Source organism: Dunckerocampus dactyliophorus, chromosome 12 (assembly GCF_027744805.1).
Source record: "Dunckerocampus dactyliophorus isolate RoL2022-P2 chromosome 12, RoL_Ddac_1.1, whole genome shotgun sequence".
NCBI classification, from domain to species: Eukaryota; Metazoa; Chordata; class Actinopteri; order Syngnathiformes; family Syngnathidae; genus Dunckerocampus; species Dunckerocampus dactyliophorus.
Window position 1 is genome coordinate 19848510 of NC_072830.1, and position 19703 is coordinate 19868212.

The 19703-nt window shown below is 43.4% G+C and overlaps 1 protein-coding gene across 2 annotated transcripts in view; it reads right to left on the minus strand.

The window, feature by feature from the left end:
• fam131ab (family with sequence similarity 131 member Ab) overlaps positions 1-6653 on the minus strand; it is a 31442-nt gene extending 24789 nt beyond the window's left edge. Inside the window, exon 1 of one of the 2 annotated variants that reach the window (XM_054794906.1) lies at positions 6361-6653. Coding sequence is in view for 1 of the 2 variants with exons in the window: in XM_054794905.1 (XP_054650880.1) it covers positions 4771-4797 (27 nt within the window). In the remaining variant the exon portion in view is untranslated. Of the gene's footprint in view, positions 1-4770; positions 4932-6360 lie in introns of those variants that run through there. The other variant, XM_054794905.1, reaches the window with a different exon arrangement.
• Between the last annotated feature and the right edge of the window lie 13050 nt (positions 6654-19703).

A 19703-nucleotide genomic window follows, 5' to 3' on the forward strand; every position in this document is an offset into this window, starting at 1 on the left:
AACAAAGAATAAATTTTCAATTTAGAAAAAATGTGGTTGGTAAAAGTTATAATATTATGATAAAGTCAAAATATTATGAACATGAAGACATATTGCAAGCAAAAAGGCACGAGAAGAAAGTTGAAATATTTGTAAAAATGAAAAAAAGAAAAACAAGTAAAAAAGTGTAATGTAAGGAGAAAAAGTTCATACTACTCGTACGCTTTGTCACCGGTAATACAAAGCTGAGATGCAGGCTGTTTTTTCTTTAAATATAAAAAACTTATTCGCATATCTAAATGGGTTGGTTTTTCAGTATCTGCAATGCATGGCAACTAGCTTCAGATTAATGAACCAAGAAAATAATTGTTGCCCTTGTATCATGTAAATAAATTATGGAATCAGCCACAGCTGCCCTAGGGTAGTTGAACGGAAACGTGGCTGCCAATTCACGCCTACGGCCTCTCCACCACCACCAAACATTCATTCACATTCATACACAAGTGTGGGCAGCACTGGAGGCAAGGTGGGTGAAGTGTCTTGCCCACGGACACGACGACAGTGACTTGGTGGAGGGATTATTATTATTATTATTGTTATTGGTTGTTGGTGTCAGCATTTCAGCTTTTTCTCATTGTGCCTTTTGCTCTCTTTAATTTTGTTGTGCCTCGGGCCAGTGACAAAAGATGTTGTCGACTGCCTTTTAGTATTTACACTCTCTTGAAGGTGGAAGTTGTCAGCCTAGTATTTGAGACTGACCAATAAAAAGGCCCTCCACACAAGACTGTTTTTGTTGACGTAAAAATAAAAAATGCAAACAAAACTTTGAGAACTGCAAACAACACCTACAGAATTGCAAACTTAACTTCTGGAAATGCAAATAAAAGTTCAGGAAACAAAATTTAAAGTTTCATTAGCACATTTTTTAAATTTGTAAACACAAACATCATTTTTAGAATTTTGGTAAAAATAATTTTATTTGCAAATCTTTTTTTCTTTGCTTTCAAATCCAGTTTTGTTTGATTGAATAAAAACACACACGTTTCTCTCCATAGGGGTGGAACTTGTTGCAAATTGAAAGTTTCCAGGCATGCGCTCTGTGACGGGAGACTCCAGTGAATCGATTCACGCACTTCTGCACATGTGCTCTTTGACGGGTGATTTGACTGAATCAAGTACCCGATTCACAACTTGCTGCGCATGTGCGAGTTACTGCGTATGCACTTTGTGACAAGTGACTCAAACGAATAGAAAACAAAATCGAAAAAACCTCTCGACACCAATTACGATAAGATTAAGATGACCGACCTGTTTTTTTCAGCCAATTTTCTAGGGATTTTCTTGGAGTAAATATGATGTATATAATACAGTATAAGAAGGCGCCACGGTGGAATAGTGGTTAGCACGTCTGCTTCACACTCAGCAGATCTGGGTCCCCAGGTTAAAAATATGGAAAAATGGAAACGTCACCTGTTCACACCCGTTCTGTTGAATTTTGCCCGGCTCACATTATGGCTTGTGTACGTATACGGCGGCTGCGGAACAGCTCCCACCAGAAACTTACCAACACTGTTTCACCCCCCGCATCTTATTTGCAAAACAAGATTAAGATCCTTAGCTCATTTTTTTCCATGCCCCCACCACCAAAAAAACCAAAATAATTACAAGAGGTTTGTCCTTATGAAAAGAAGTTGCTCAACTATTCACTAACACCCATTTATTGAGTCCAACATCAAGGCCCATCAATCACTCACATGAGCTCAAGTTGCCAACCAGCAGAATTTAATATGTGCCGTTTAATTGGGCGTGATGAGATCAGGTGTTGGGGTGTATTGTATCGCTGAATTTAGGCCACCTCTGTGAATGCTTGTATTGTTCAGAGGAGTGACAGCTGTGCAAATATTAGACTACTGGAGGCCAGTGTCACAAACAAAAGCAGGGATTGTGTCAGGGTAGGTCAGAAAATAAAGTCCAACACATTTAAGTCTGTCCCGCTTGTGTCCACCACCCATCTATGTCGACCAAGTCCCAGTCCACCATGTTCTTATTACCCTACTTTACGGACTATAAGTCACATTCTTTTCACAGTATGGTTGGTGCTACGAGTTATAGTCAGGTGCAACTTATAGATCACATTATATCCAGTGTGATTAGGAATGTCGATCAAAACATGGCGATATTTCTTGTTTAGAGAAACGCTGTATCGTGGGAACAGACTGTGAGCTTTGGCATCGCTACTTAATGAAAATGCACGCGTTGTGGAATTGGCGGTGCATAAGCATCATGGGAACTGTAGTTCTTTTAGCGCAAACATAAATCCAATCCATTGCAATCTGCAACCTATTTTACATGTTTCTTTGCTATGGATGCTCCTATCAGGGTTTTATGCTGCCAATTTCCATACCGACCATCCATGAGTACTGATCACATGCAAGAATTAGCCATCCATCCTTCTTCTATGCCGATTATCCTTGGATTAATTATAAAGTTTTCAATTTATTTATGATGAGTGCTATTCACCAGGGGTGCCGTATAAACAGGAAAAGTCAGGACAGGGGGCCCAAAAAATAGGTAATTACAAATAAAATTAGTAATTAATAAAAAGGGGGGCCCAAAGTGATTTTTTTTTCATGGTGCCCAGAATTCCTGGCTGCACCCTTGGTAATGGCTATATCATATGAAAAAAGGAACCATAAAATCATCTTTTCACACGTGGCTTTTAACAGGAGACTTCCAAGTCAGGTTGGAAGGGAATTCACCAAGGTCTATTCCAAATGCAACAAACCAATAAGAAGGGAAGCAGCTACAAAGTAGAGGTTTCAGCGCTGAGTGCAATGCAAATTTGGTTACTCTTAGTCTGGATGTAGCGGGGCCGCCTCTACACGAGCTGTGAAAACCTGGGTGAATTCCCTTCCAACCTGACTTGGAAGTCTCCTTTTAACACAGGAGACTATAACCCTTTAAACGGAAAAGTCAGGATGGTAGGTGCGCCTGCTCAACACATGAAGAGGTAAGGGTCTTGCAAGAGAACATATATTACTCGTGAAACTTACAGAGGATGAGACGCCTTCTTCAGGAAGGGGGCAAACACTTTTTCACACCACTATATATACAGTATGTGTCTGTCTGTGTATATATGCACAATATATGCATATGTTGTTACATGAGAATTCATACTGACTGAACATTACCGTTGGCAGCCACGAGAGGGCACTCAAGGCTTGGGTTCAGTGATGGGTGAATGAGATTGGGAGCTTGGTGAACTTGCTTGCTTGTGAACTTACTGGTTTATGTTAATTTAGCTTACTCAGCCTCTTAGGTATTGTGGAGGAGAATAACTTGACTTTCCAAATATAATGTTTATTTTTGGTCTTGAATTTTGTGAATGTGACTTACTGATTCGACTTATACTACGCAACGATTCACATTCCGGAAAATGCGATGCTAAAAAGTAGCTGCTTAAGTCGACGTTGACATACACGCTCGACCGCTTTTGTTGACCTACAACTTGAAAAAAATTGCAAAATGGATCTGTTTGCAGACACATGTTGACATGTATTGTATAATTGTTAAGTTCATTATCCTTAAGCAGCGTGAGACAACAGCAACAAAACGCGCGCAACATTAAATCATGCACAGTTACTTCCTGTTCAGTGCAACGTAAGCTTCAAAATAAAAGCATGGCATGATTAACCTAGATTCTACTACAAATTGCAGACAGTAAAAAATGTATGAAAACAGAAGAATCAAAATAAAAAATCTGCACAAATGTAAGAACAAACTGCCACAGGTTTAAAAAAAAAAAAATCGTAATTATTGCCCATTCTCCTTATGTCTGTGGACATTAAGTCCAAATGTGCAAGCAATTTTGATTTCGGTTATGTCAACAACCGCCCATATCGACGTGAGTCAGCCAGTCTGAGGGGCGTAGACATAGATTGATTCTACTGTTATTTATTTGCGAGTCAAGTGACAAACGTTTATGATGTTTGCGTTGATTTTACAGCTACCACCACAGAAAGGGAACATGAACAATGTTGATGTGGCAATTATGTTAGGTCGGTGATCCCGATACTCGCATGATATCGTAGGCTTTGCTACACATCTCTTTTTACAAAATCGGACAGAATCGGAATTTCTTTCATGTTCACTTTTCTCTGATTGGATGTACTGCCGCAAAGCAAATTTTAAGCATTTTTTTCCCTCTCTCTCACATGTCCTCTTTCTGTATGTCCCGTTGTCGTGGAAACTGCAGACAGAGAGACCCCGCAGCATCTCTTTCGCTCCCTCTCACACACGCACACATCAAAACAATTAGGTCAATACTGATGTGTTCACATGTAGCATGATGAATATGCGTGAAACAAGTGGCAACAGTTGAGCTCGCATTGCAAGCCGTCCTTGGTCATGATGGATGATGACGGCTTGCAAGGCGCCATCATCATCAAGTGACATTACACAATCATTTAGCATCTGGGGGGGAAGATGTATACAGAAACATGGCGGATGAATCACACGTGGGCAGGGAAAGAGGAAAAAGTGGAGGAAGGAGGGAAAGATGGATGATAGATGAACGTGGGATAGGTTTCATGTGCACGCAAAAAGAGCACCGGATGTCGGCAGAAGCTGCTGGCCACGTCAAGCAAACGTGTAAACAACCGGAAGTGTGTTTCTTGGCAACAAATGATCCATTTCTGCAAGCGCAGATGCGCACTCATTGACGCATTTTGCAGCAGCAACTTCATAAGGTTAAACCCAGGTTCTTGTAAAAGCGTGCAGAATGCATCCTACCTTGCAGTTAAAGTGGGTCAGAACCATCGTGTCTGAACGCGCCTTCACGCCAAGGCAATAAAAAAGTGTTTAATTGAGAGAGAGCTTTCTTCACTGATGTCACACGTATGCAGTCTGCTCCGTAGTGGTGGGCGAAGCGATCCAAGTGTCGACCGTGTCTATACCACGGTGTAGCAGTAACGGGTCGATACGAGCGCGATGTGATCGACATTTTTCAGTTGCCTTTCACAATTGTTCGTGTGTGTTGTTCATAGTGTTACATTGTTGATATTGTTATGTTTACATATTGTTTACAATTTCTGGGAATAATAAAATGGACACAGGAGGGCTTTGGGGCAATTGCTCCTACTATTAAACTACTATTATCTCTCATTCAAACTGTTGTTAACAAGGATTTGAATGAGATAGAAATAATAGTAATAATAGTAGTTTTTGCTTTTGTTTACTTATTTTTGCACAATTGGCTTTATTTTGCTAAAACAATTATATTTAATAAATATAATATGGACTATGGGAATAATATGGGAATAATTTGATTATTTATGATTACTTTGTCTTACATGATTCTACAGTGGAGCTCTGCTTTTCGCGGGGATCACCAGTGAATGGAGAAAAACGTAAATCAGACACCCATAAAAATGTCTATTTTTGACACACGTTTCATTCTGCCCTCTCCAAACCTCATGCTAACTTGAGGTTCACCCTCTCCTTTGATTGCGGATCAACATTTGCAATAAAAGAGCCCGTTTTAATTATTACATTTGATTCACATTCACAGAACCCACCTTTTCTCTCTTCAACTGCCAATGCCAATCCAGGTGTAAGCCTTATGCTTATTAAATGCATGCAAATTAAACAAAAACAACATATTATGAAAAATAAATAAAAAGCAAAAACATTTTTTTTTTATATTCTAAAACTCCACAAATTTGTGGGGCCGTGAGAAATCACTCACAAATGTACAGCAAGTCACTGTAGTTATATATTGCTAAGTTGCTCACAAATAAATTTGTTTTCTAATCGGGGGAGGAAAACTGTTGAGAATGGGTAAAAATGTCCATATAAATAAGTAAATAGTAAATAATATGTAATAGATAAATTAAATTACTTAAATATAATTACATAAACAAATCGAAATGCTGCACAAACGTTATTAAAAAAAACATTGTATATATATCACAAAATCATTCGATGGGCTTAAAAAACAAAGTAAAACGCATCGATATCCGTCTCGGCATCGGCGATACTGGCCTCATAGTTACTTGGTATCAGACCGACACCAAATGTTGCAGTATCGCTCACCCCAGTCAGAAGCATGTCGTATCTCATCTGCCTCCAACTTAAAGCTTGTTGCAACTAACCAAGCATCACGATGTTTAAGGTGGCATAGCTACTGTATGCATAGTGCATCGACATCAACATGGAAAATAAGCATGCAGGGGTTAAAAGCAGGATGGTTGCAGCAACAATGGATTGTTCCGTGCGCATAGCGGGGAGAGCAACCCACTGGCGCTTGGAAACGGACGCAGCCCCTTTTGCAGCTGCATGAAGACCAGCTTTCGCTGAGAAGTTTCTCCTATGGGAGCGTACCTTATAGAAGGGGAACCGCGCACGCTCCTCGCATCCAAGGAGGCTCCGCTGGGTTCCGGTGCGGGGGATCAGGCTGCCGGGGCGGCGGGGCTGGCCATCACTTGGCGTCGTTTCTAGTTTTTCTTTTATTCAAAGCCATGCGTCTTAAATGTGTGCATTGGTGCTGTTTACGCTTCAAAATGTGATGGAGACTCTTCTTGAGTTCGTCACCCCTTCACCTTCCTCTACTGCTGGTCCGGTCACGGTTCGATTAGTCCACACGTGTATTGTTTCCGAAGCACCACAGATCGACACATGGCTATCCAAACCCACGCAAGTGCTTTTATATCCACATACTCCGCCCCCTGACACTGTTTTGACGCGCTAGGTAGGAGCGCAATGAGATGTGATTGGCTGGTGTGACTTAATATGTCATCTAACATGGAGGACAGGGGCGGACATACAGGAAGAAGTTGTCAACTAGACAGATTGGACCACGCCCCACCGCCATCTCCTATACGGAGAATTATATCACACACATTTAAAATAGTCCAATCCGTTCAGCATTCAAATGAGGTGACGATGCAGTCGCCGCACACACACATGAGAATTTCACGGCTTCATTGTATACGTTTTTTCAAACATATATTAATTAATAAATCATGCGGTTTCGTGGTTGAATATGTCCCATATTATTATTATTTTTAAAATGCATATTTTTACCCAACTTAAGCTTTTTCAGACATAAAAAAAAAAAAAATACTAATACAAGCATAATGTTCCAGCTCCTCTGAAGCTGTAGTAAGTTTTTGTTTTGTGGAAACGGACCTCATCTCTGCGTCGTGGGTTCCAGAACTGGCTCACGCCGACTTAACACAGCCAAGGGAAGGAACAGGACTATGGTCATGGAGCGGCACAGAACGGACGTTTGTCATGGAAGACAATGCTGACCTTATGAACCTGGTCTAGCCAGACGTGATCGCTTTTATCGCAAGTTTATCTCACAGGCACAATAACAATAACATAATAATAATAGTATATAGAATGTTATATTGATAACATTCGTAATAATAATACAGGCTACTGTTGCAGCCATAACCCACCACAAGCTAAAAATCAACTCTGAACCCCCATCACTTCCTGTCTGCCACCTCCCCTACTAGATCGAAACACATTTACTGTGACACACAGGAGCACAAGTTTTATTTATTGTCTGAAATCACTTATTTTCTCTGATTATATCTACCATAATTTCCGCTGAAGCCGCACCCACTAAATTTAGTGAGAAAAACAGATTTGTACATATACAGTGTAAGCCGCACTGGACTACAAGCTCTTTATTGGACAAGATCCAATCATGAGCTAAGAGAAAACTCACAACAAGCTTGTCAACCCATCGGACATCGCAGGAGGTCGTTACTCAATATAATAGTCTGGCTCACGGTGTCATCTTAGACAGAAGACTAAAATCATCACATAGCAACTTAAAACTCAAAAGGTAGCTAATAAATATACAAGACAAGTACCGATGGTGTTTGTCGCTCTGCTGCCGCCTGCTGTGTTTATGCTTGCAGTGCAACCTCAGCCGGTGTGGGTGGAGTCCCCAGCGCACACCTGCAGAATATTACCTCTGGCCCCTTTATATACTCAGCGGCAACAGCCACCTGTGCCAGATTGTACTCCTTGCCAACCCCTGCTACCGGCACCGCTTCGTCCGGCTCCTTACCCTTTGCACTGCTTTCTGGCTCACCTCTGCTACTACCCGCTCCAGTGCTGTTGCCTGCTCAGGTTTGCCTGTAGTATTCTTAGTTGTATTATAGTTATTTCCCTGTCAGCCTTCTGCTGACAGCGTTTTCTGTTTATGCTTTTGGTTTAGTACTTTTTGCATTGTGCTGCACTTTTCCCATCTCCGGGTCACCTTTTGTTATTAAATATCTTTTGTATCTATTTTTGGACCGTTCTTCTCTGCGTTGGGATCCGCCCCTTTACTAGTGGCTACTCCCACTCGTGACAACAAGTTTGAAATAAAAAACAGCAACTATTTTAACTTCTTCCCATAATTCATTATTCCCAGCAGAGCAGTTCATTGGCCAACGGCTGCCATGGCTGCCGGGTCACCAGAAAGCTTTTTTATCGTTGGCTGTTTTTAATTTTAAACTCATATTGGTATTTGTCTTGTATATTTCCATCCATCCATTCATCTTCTATGCCACTTATCCTCACTAAGGTCACGGGTATGCTGGAGCCTAGTCTTGTATATTTCCCAGCTACCTTTTGAGTGTTAAGTGTGTTAAGTTGCTGTGGGGTGATTTTAGCCTTCCATCTCAGATGACACCGTGAGTCAGACTGTTATATTGTGCAATGACCTCTTGCGATTTCCGTGAGTTTCCTTGTAGCTCGTGATTGGCTCCTGCCAAAGAAAGAGATACAGTTTCCTCACTGACTCGCGAGCAGCACAGTATTTTCACGATTAGTAGTTCTGAAGTAGAGAAGATATCACAAGATTAGAACATGGTCATGAATTAGTCGCACTGCTGTGGAAACCGCAGGGTTCAAAGTTTACGAAAAAAGTAGCGGCTTATACACTGGAAATTACAGTACTATATTGGGTGATACAAATGTAAAGGTGACTGTATGGGTGTTATTTCATGTCTAAAGGGCTCTAATAATGTGAAAAAAGAAGGTCGTAAACAGGTTTTATATGCCATTACTACAAAATATTCCAGCAATCCTACTTGGCGGAAATTCACTTTTCAAGGTCAGGTCCGGAACTATAAACAAAAAACAAGGGATTCCTGTACTGCAAATGATGGTATCAATACAATACCAAGTACTGCTGACACTGATTCATTTTTACTTTAAATTTGATTTTATGATTTTATGATTGTGCCTCTCAGAATGATACTGCATCCTGGGCAAACAAAACACACTCATATGAAAAAACCTATTGGTGAACAATGTAAGTGTGCGCTTGTTGCATGCATCTCAATAAGTTGTCAAAAGGTGAAACTCTTATATTCTATAGATTCATGACACGGAGAGTGAAATATTTCAAGAATCTCACAATTTCTTTCTTAATACAGTCGTACCTAGGTTGGTGTATCGGTATTGCATGATATCTGATACCGGTGCCAAATCAGTACTTTTGAAATGGTGCCGGTTCTTAAATGGTGCCCGACCGGTACTTAAAAAAGGAAAACAGACTAATTTTGTCTAAAAACAATGGGAAATTTTATGAAATGCAAGTTGAACAGAATAGTAATTTAATTTATTCGAGCAGAAACTCATAATAGACACACAATTCATACACAAAGTTTACCGTGTTGGAATTGAGCACTGCTGTTGGCGTGCTAAGGCTGACGACAAAGTTTAAAAAGCGTGTCAGACTCTGTTCCTTTTTGAGACGTTACATTACTTACAAGATGTTACTTGTGCAATATCACCTTCAAGCATGTGTTGCAGGTGGCTGAGTCTGCATTCATTTAGCACCCAAATGAGGTACCGATAGCTACTTGTGTTTTGTACTTTTGTATTTTGGTTTTATTACTAGCGTTTACGTTACCGGGTTTCCTGGTTTCATGGTACCTTGGTTTTGTTAGTAATTTTACATAACATTCCATAAAAAAAGGAATATATAGTATATACAATATGTACAATCAACAAGAAAAAAATGTTGCAGTCGTATTGAGTTTAAAATAGCACAGCGACTGAGTCACCAAAGCATCAGATGATCTGTTTGGGCAAAATACACGGGCAAACAGATGACTTTATTACGTGCAATGTTTCAGCGTATGACAACTGAGATGGAAATTATAATCACACTAGTATCAGTCTAGTATCAATCTTGCCCTGCGATTGATTGGCGACCAGTCCAGGGTGTACCCCGCCTCTTGCCCGAAGTCAGCTGGGATAAGCTCCAGCACACCCCAGAGACCCTAGTGAGGATAAGCGGCATAGAATATGGATGGATGGATAGTATCAATCTGATACTGACGTTACCCTTATTATCAATATTTGGATCGACCCCTCCATCATCAGCATGACCCAATGTTGCAGTTCTATGTTAATTCATCCTCCAAGTGATAAATATTGATAGTGTCTCTACAAGTAAGTGTTTTATATGTTTATATGTACAATATATAAACTGTATATACAGCATATAGATAGATATATTACAGCGTGTGAATGGGTGGAGAATGAAAAAGAGCAAAAGGGGACTACTGTGAGGTCCACTGTGGCAGAAGCATTTTTATTCTCCCTACATCTTCTCTTTCCGCCCACCACAACTCATCGACTAACAGTGGCCGCTCCTCCACAGTGCCCATTATCTGGTGCAGAAGAGCTGATCCAGAGTGCTTTTTAAAATGCATCCCCAAAGAGAATGATGATGCTTGCGGAATAGACGATGAAAGCCTAAATCAGTGCTTAGGGCATGCGTTTCATGACTCACTGATCCACCACCAAGCACATATATGCTATACATACTGTGTACTCTTCCCCACATGAATGGGACTTTGCCTGTTGGATTTCACAGGCAGAAAAAGGTTGAATATTCAATATACTCTAAGAAGCTGAACATACAGGGTAGGCCAATAAAAGGTTACCACTTTTTAATCGTACACGCAAGTTTTTGAAATGAGAGCGTATTCAAAAATTGTATTTCCAGATTTGTAACAGAAGCATCAAAGTAACATTTGATACCAATGTTTTCCCACTTTGTCTCTTGTTTTCTACACAGTTCAATAACTGATGACATGTTCATTCCGTGCTCCTCTTCTGTGGATTACAGCTGCAACACGCACATTGAAGTTTGGGATGACATGGCCACACATCTCAAGAGGGATTCTCCGAATTTCCTGACGGATGTTTTTCTTCAGGGCTTCAATGGTCTGTGGGTTGCTGCAGTGCACTCTCTCCAACAGGTATCCCCACAGAATGTGTGGCAATGATGACTGCATGTGTTTCCTTGCAGGTAACCACGGGTAAAAGGAAGAACAAAGATACCAAGCTTCCAGTCTGTTATTCTAAATCAATCAGCATGACAGATTAATCTATCTATGTTAACAAGAGAACCACTGACATGATGTCAACTGGTCCTTCTGTGACAGGGCTGAAATGCATTGGAAATTGTGTTTATGGGGTTAAATTCATTTTCATGACATAGAGGGACTTTGCAATTCATCTTATCACTCTTCACAACATTCTCGAGTACGGTAATCCCTCGTTTATTGTGGTTAAATGGTTCCAGACACGACCAGGAGAAGTGACTTTCCACAAAGTGGGATTCAATATTATTGAACGAAATATTTTCATAGTTACAGCAGAGAAAACCTGTTTATGACTTTCTGAATACATTTTTTACCATTAGATCCTTCTAACATGAAATAACACCCCTGTAATCACCTTTACAGTCACATCACCCAATATTGTAGATATCATCAGAGAAAATAAGCCTTAAGACATAAATAAGACTCGTGCTCGTGTGTGTTTCGATAAATGTCTTCTGGTCGCGTGGATAGTTAGCTGGCGTACGGCCACAGCAGTCGCCCATGTTATTATTATGATGATGATGACTATTATTATTATAACGATTATGTTATTAATGTGCTTGAAACAATAAGAGCCTGTTTTTGGCGATCAAGTCTGAAGTGTGTTACTAGTGACACCTAGTGGCCAGTGTAGTCGCCGTTTTGTAGAGCCTTAAAATGTATTTTCCTTTTAGTTCATTTAGAACATTTTTATGCTTGAAAACGCTTAAATTAGGCCAAGAATATGTAACATTTGCTTAAATATGAATCTTTTTTTAACGAATAAAATACTGTAGTCAAACACAAAACGGCAATCATTTATTAATTGTTATATTTTTTAAAAACGCGAGAGAGTAAGGGAACAATGTTCGAACCGTGATGTAGCGAGGGATGACTGTATGTATTGAGAAATGTTTTATGCACATAAAATAGAATCATGAAACGATAAAAACTTGTTCTGTGTTTATATTTTTTAGACTTGTGGCGTATCTGTGTTAAGTTAGCAAAGAACTACAGATTCACCCCCAATGAATGTTTGCGGGGTTTGGTCAACCTCCTGGATGAGAAAAGTGTTGTTTCAGCAACTTGAAAAAATGCGATTTCGCGACAGTGCCGGCACTGAAAAAACGGGCGAAAATCGACCCCTCGGAAAAGTTGGGTTTTTTGCCCTCTTTGAGTCCTGCCGGGACCCCCGATTAATGTTTGGGGGTTTTGGCCCGCCTACCGGGCGGGAAAACTGTTGTTTCAGCAACTTGAAAAAATGCGATTTCGCAACAGTGCCGGCACTGTGAAAACGGGCAAAAATCGACCTCTTGGAAAAGTTGGGTTTTTTGCCATCTTTGAGTCCTGCCAGGACCCCCGATGAATGTTTGGGGAGTTTGGCCCACCTCCTGTGCCGGAAAAGTGTCGTTTCAGCAACTTGAAAAAATGCGATTTCGCGACAGTGCCGGCACTGAAAAAACGGGCAAAAATTGACCTCTCGGAAAAGTTGGGTTTTTTTGCCATCTTTGAGTCCTGCCGGGACCCCCGATTAATGTTTGGGGGGTTTGGCTCACCTCCCGGCCCGGAAAAGTGTCGTTTCAGCAACTCAAAAAAATGCGATTTTGCGCCAGCACTGAAAAAACGGGCGAAAATCGACTCCTCGGAAAAGTTGGGTTTTTTGCGATCTTTGAGTCCTGCCGGGACCCCCAATGAATGTTTGGGGGGTTTGGCCCACCTCCCTGCCCGGAAAAGTGTCGTTTCAACAAGTTGAAAAAATGCGTTTTCGCGACAGTGCCGGCACTGAAAAAACGGGCAAAAATCGACCCCTCGGAAAAGTTGGGTTTTTTGCCATCTTTGAGTCTTGCTGGGACCCCCGATGAATGTTTGGGGGGTTTGGCCCGCCTCCCGGCCCGGAAAAATTGTCGTTTCAACAAGTTGAAAAAATGCTTTTTGACCCCTCGGAAAAGTTGGGTTTTTTGCGATCTTTGAGTCCTGCCGGGACCCCCGATGAATGTTTGGAGGGTTTGGCCCACCCCGCGGCCGAGAAAAATGTCGTTTCAAACTGTTGAAAAAATGCGATTTCGCGACAGTGCCGTCACTGAAAAAAACTGTGAAAATCGACCCCTCGGAAAAGTTGGGGTTTTTTGCCATCTTTGAGTCCTGCCGGGACCCACGATGAATGTTTGGGTGGTTTGGCCCACCTCCCGGCCCGGAAAAGTGTCGTTTCAGCAACTCGAAAAAATGCGATTTCGCGCCGGCACTGAAAAAATGGGCGAAAATTGACGCCTCGGAAAAGTTGGGTTTTTTACCATCTTTGAGTCCTGCCGGGACCCCCGATTAATGTTTGGGGGGTTTGGCCCATCTCCTGGCCCGGAAAAGTGTCGTTTCAGCAACTCGAAAAAATGCAATTTCGCGACAGTGATGGCACTGAAAAAACGGGCAAAAATTGACCCCTCGGAAAAGTTGGGTTTTTTGCCATCTTTGAGTCCTGCCGGGACCCCCGATGAATGTTTGGGGGGTTTGGCCCACCTCCCTGCCCGGAAAAGTGTCGTTTCAACAAGTTGAAAAAATGCGATTTCGCGACACTGAAAAAACGGCGAAAATCGACCCCTCGGAAAAGTTGGGTTTTTTGCGATCTTTGAGTCCTGCCGGGACCCCCGATGAATGTTTGGGGGGTATGAATGTTTGGGGGGTTTGGCCCACCTCCCGGCCCGGAAAAGTGTCGTTTCAGCAACTCGAAAAAATGCGATTTCGCGCCAGCACTGAAAATCGGGCGAAAATCGACCCCTCGAAAAAGTTGGGTTTTTTTACCATCTTTGAGTCCTGCCGGGACCCCCGATGAATGTTTGGGGGGTTTGGCCCACCTCCCGGCCCGGAAAAGTGTCGTTTCAACAAGTTGAAAAAATGCGTTTACGCGCCAGCACTGAAAAAACGGGCGAAAATCGACCCCTCGGAAAAGTTGGGTTTTGTGCAATCTTTGAGTCCTGCCGGGACCCCCGATTAATGTTTGGGGGGTTTGGCCTGCCTACCGGGCGGGAAATGTGTTGTTTCAGCCACTTGAAAAAATGCGATTTCGCGACAGTGCCGGCACTGAAAAAACGGGCGAAAATCGACCCCTCGGAAAAGTTGGGTTTTTTGCCATCTTTGAGTCCTGCCGGGACCCCCAATGAATGTTTGGGGGGTTTGGCCCACCTCCCTGCCCGGTAAAGTGTCGTTTCAACAAGTTGAAAAAATGCGTTTACGCGACAGTGCCGGCACTGAAAAAACGGGCGAAAATCGACCCCTCGGAAAAGTTGGGTTTTGTGCAATCTTTGAGTCCTGCCGGGACCCCCGATGAATGTTTGGGGGGTTTGGCCCGCCTACCGGGCGGGAAATGTGTTGTTTCAGCCACTTGAAAAAATGCGATTTCGCGACAGTGCTGGCACGGTAAAAACAGGCGAAAATCGTCTCCTCGGAAAAGTTGGGTTTTTTGCGATCTTAGAGTCCTGCCGGGACCCCCGATGAATGTTTGGGGGGTTTGGGCCACCTCCCGGTCTGGAAAAGTGTCATTTCAGCAACTCAAAAAAATGTGATTTCGCGACAGTGCCTGCACTGAAAAAACGGGCGAAAATCGACCCCTCGGAAAAGTTGGGTTTTTTACAATCTTTGAGTCCTGCCGGGACCCCCGATGAATGTTTGGGGGGTTTGGCCCACCTCCCTGCCCGGAAAAGTGTCGTTTCAACAAGTTGAAAAAATGCGTTTTCGCGACAGTGCCGGCACTGAAAAAACGGGCGAAAATCGACCCTTCGGAAAAGTTGGGTTTTTTGCCATCTTTGAGTCCTGCCAGGACCCCCGATTAATGTTTGGGGGGTTTGGCCCATCTCCTGGCCCGGAAAAGTGTCGTTTCAGCAACTCGAAAAAATGCGATTTCGCGACAGTGCTGGCACTGAAAAAACGGGCGAAAATCGACCCCTCGGAAAAGTTGGGTTTTTTGCCATCTTTGAGTCCTGCCGGGACCCCCGATGAATGTTTGGGGGGTTTGGCCCACCTCCCGGCCCGGAAAAGTGTCGTTTCAGCAACTCAAAAAAATGCAATTTCGCGCCAGCACTGAAAAAACGGGCGAAAATCGACTCCTCGGAAAAGTTGGGTTTTTTGCGATCTTTGAGTCCTGCCGCGACCCCCAATTAATGTTTGGGGGGTTTGGCCCACCTCCCGGCCCGGAAAAGTGTCGTTTCAGCAACTCGAAAAAATGCGATTTCGCGCCGGCACTGAAAAAACGGGCGAAAATTGACGCCTCGGAAAAGTTGGGTTTTTTGCGATCTTTGAGTCCTGCCGGGACCCCCGATTAATGTTTGGGGGGTTTGGCCCATCTCCTGGCCCGGAAAAGTGTCGTTTCAGCAACTCGAAAAAATGCGATTTCGCGACAGTGCTGGCACTGAAAAAACGGGCGAAAATCGACCCCTCGGAAAAGTTGGGTTTTTTGCGATCTTTGAGTCCTGCCGGGACCCCCGATGAATGTTTGGGGGGTTTGGCCCACCTCCCTGCCCGGAAAAGTGTCGTTTCAACAAGTTGAAAAAATGCGATTTCGCGACACTGAAAAAACGGCGAAAATCGACCCCTCGGAAAAGTTGGGTTTTTTGCCATCTTTGAGTCCTGCCGGGACCCCCGATGAATGTTTGGGGGGTTTGGCCCACCTCCCGGCCCGGAAAAGTGTCGTTTCAGCAACTCAAAAAAATGCGATTTCGCGCCGGCACTGAAAAAACGAGTGAACATCGACCCCTCGGAAAAGTTGGGTTTTTTGCCATCTTTGAGTCCTGCCGGGACCCCCAATTAATGTTTGGGGGGTTTGGCCCATCTCCTGGCCCGGAAAAGTGTCGTTTCAGGAACTCGAAAAAATGCGATTTCGCGCCGGCACTGAAAAAACGGGCGAAAATTGACGCCTCGGAAAAGTTGGGTTTTTTACCATCTTTGAGTCCTGCTGGGACCCCCGATAAATGTTTGGGGGGTTTGGCCCATCTCCTGGCCCGGAAAAGTGTCGTTTCAGCAACTCGAAAAAATGCGATTTCGCGACAGTGCCGGCACTGAAAAAACGGGCGAAAATCGACCCCTCGGAAAAGTTGGGTTTTTTGCCATCTTTGAGTCCTGCTGGGACCCCCGATGAATGTTTGGGGGGTTTGGCCCACCTCCCGGCCCGGAAAAGTGTCGTTTCAGCAACTCGAAAAAATGCGATTTCGCGCCAGCACTGAAAATCGGGCGAAAATCGACCCCTCGGAAAAGTTTGGTTTTTTACCATCTTTGAGTCCTGCCGGGACCCCCGATGAATGTTTGGGGGGTTTGGCCCACCTCCCTGCCCGGAAAAGTGTCGTTTCAACAAGTTGAAAAAATGCGTTTACGCGACAGTGCCGGCACTGAAAAAACGGGCGAAAATCGACCCCTCGGAAAAGTTGGGTTTTTTACCATCTTTGAGTCCTGCCGGGACCCCCGATGAATGTTTGGGGGGTTTGGCCCACCTCCCTGCCCGGAAAAGTGTCGTTTCAACAAGTTGAAAAAATGCGTTTACGCGACAGTGCTGGCACTGAAAAAACGGGTGAAAATTGACCCCTCGGAAAAGTTGGGTTTTTTGCCATCTTTGAGTCCTGCCAGGACCCCCGATTAATGTTTGGGGGGTTTGGGCCATCTCCTGGCCCGGAAAAGTGTCGTTTCAGCAACTCGAAAAAATGCGATTTCGCGACAGTGCTGGCCTGAAAAAACGGGTGAAAATCGACCCCTCGGAAAAGTTGGGTTTTTTGCCATCTTTGAGTCCTGCCGGGACCCCCGATGAATGTTTGGGGGGTTTGGCCCACCTCCCTGCCTGGAAAAGTGTCGTTTCAACAAGTTGAAAAAATGCGTTTTCGCGACACTGAAAAAACGGGCGAAAATTGACCCCTCGGAAAAGTTGGGTTTTGTGCAATCTTTGAGTCCTGCCGGGACCCCCGATTAATGTTTGGGGGGTTTGGCCCGCCTACCGGGCGGGAAATGTGTTGTTTCAGCCACTTGAAAAAATGCAATTTCGCGACAGTGCTGGCACGGTAAAAACGGGCGAAAATCGACTCCTCGGAAAAGTTGGGTTTTTTGCGATCTTTGAGTCCTGCCGGGACCCCCGATGAATGTTTGGGGGGTTTGGGCCACCTCCCGGTCTGGAAAAGTGTCATTTCAGCAACTCAAAAAAATGTGATTTCGCGACAGTGCCTGCACTGAAAAAACGGGCGAAAATCGACCCCTCGGAAAAGTTGGGTTTTTTACCATCTTTGAGTCCTGCCGGGACCCCCGATGAATGTTTGGGGGGTTTGGCCCACCTCCCGGCCCGGAAAAGTGTCGTTTCAGCAACTCGAAAAAATGCGATTTCGCGCCGGCACTGAAAAAACGGGCGAAAATTGACGCCTCGGAAAAGTTGGGTTTTTTGCCATCTTTGAGTCCTGCCGGGACCCCCGATGAATGTTTGGGGGGTTTGGCCCACCTCCTTGCCCGGAAAAGTGTCGTTTCAGCAACTTGAAAAAATGCGATTTCGCGACAGTGAAACTGTCTTCTCGGAAAAGTTTGGTTTTTTTGCCATCTTTGAGTCCTGCCGGGACCCCCGATGAATGTTTGGGGGGTTTGGCCCGCCTACCGGGCAGGAAAAGTGTTGTTTCAGCAACTCGAAAAAATGCGATTTTGTGACAGTGAATAAACGGGCGAAAATCGACCCCTCTGAAAAGTTGGGTTTTTTGTCATCTTTGAGTCCTGCCGGGACCCCCGATGAATGTTTTTTGAGGGGTTTGGTCAACCTCCCGGACCGGAAAAGTTTTGGAATTGAGCACGCCAATATTGTTGTCAAGGTTGGCAATGAAAGTTAAAAACCTCAAGAAGTTAAATAAAAAAGAAACAAGGAACTCCCCCAATGCTAGCATGTGTGAGTCTATGTTATGTCTTATTTTCTATGTAGAAAAGCCATAATAATATTCTGTCTACTGTATGTTGAGAGTGCTCTAATAGTCTTAAAAGGTACTTAAAAGGTTGTTTTTCTGTGCTCTAAGAAATAAATAAGGAATCCTACTTAGCGGAAATTAATTTATCACAGTCAGGTCTGGAACCAATGAAGTGCAACAAAAGAGGGATGATGGTGTCTTATCCGTCCATGCGTCATGTCATGTGTTAAAAGTGTGTTCTTTGAGAACATTCTGATGTTTTTATTGTATCATATACTGTACTTGTAAAAAAAAAATCTTTTTTCAGCTTTTGTAGCTTTAGTTTGTGTTCTTGTTGGTGTAAATATTCCTCTGGCTTCGTCTCATGACGCATTTTTGACCAATGCGACATATACTCTGGAGTGATTTATAGTTCGGAAAATACGGCGCTGTCTCGAAATGAGATACTATGTGTCAAGAGTATCTGTCCCATATCATGACATGAAGTATGTGGCCTCAGTCTGCTTATCAGATCTGTGAGTCTTGACTGAGTGTGTGCAAAAAAATGAGAGCAGGTCCATTGTATGGAACGAAATGACAGCCTGCAGCTCGTCTAAATGAGTCCAAGGCAAATGGAAATCAGGTTTGATCAACTCTGAACCCCAGCACACATCCAAAATAATTACCATAATCTGTCACCCAAAGATAAAAATAGGTGGTCTTTAAATATTTTGCATTATTAACCGTCTGCCGGTGGTAATGTCATCAGGCTCGCAGCAGCCTCAATTAGCCCCACATAACATGGAGGTCCAGCTTGTTGCACTCATCTGCACATGTCGTTTGTGTCATGATGACAATACTGGATTGTATCAATGCAGGTGTCATGCACATGCTCTGTAAATACATGTCAAATATACCTGTAGTGCAACCTGTTTAAGTCGACATCCCTTGGATTGGCCTATGTCGACATTAATGGTTGTCGGGATATCCAAAAATAGCCATTGCTTGCACCTTTGACCCCTGCAGGTGCTCCCAACCTTTAGGAGGGGAGTGTACTTGTGACTTCGGTCAGAGGTATAAGGTAGTAGATGTGGTGTTTGTCCATAAGCTGGGGGGTATTTTGTTCGTTGCAGGAAGAACAGCTGAGAAGTCTACCACGAAAGAAGAAGGACCTCTGGTCCTACGCTGAAGACTTGAAGGTAAGCGGCAGTTCCTTTCCTGTTGTCCCTCCCAGCCCTCTTCATTTGTTCTTATTGATTTTGACATAACCACAAATCTGCGTTTGCAAAAACACGCAAGCAATAACGATGACGACATAAACTGACCTCTATTTCATGAAAATGATCCCTTTGGGTTTCAAACGTCAGCGGGGTGCTTTAGTGTTTTTACAAGACGGATAATTAGGATTCATTGTCCATCTGACTAATTGGGTAGCAAGTGGATCCTGAAACTT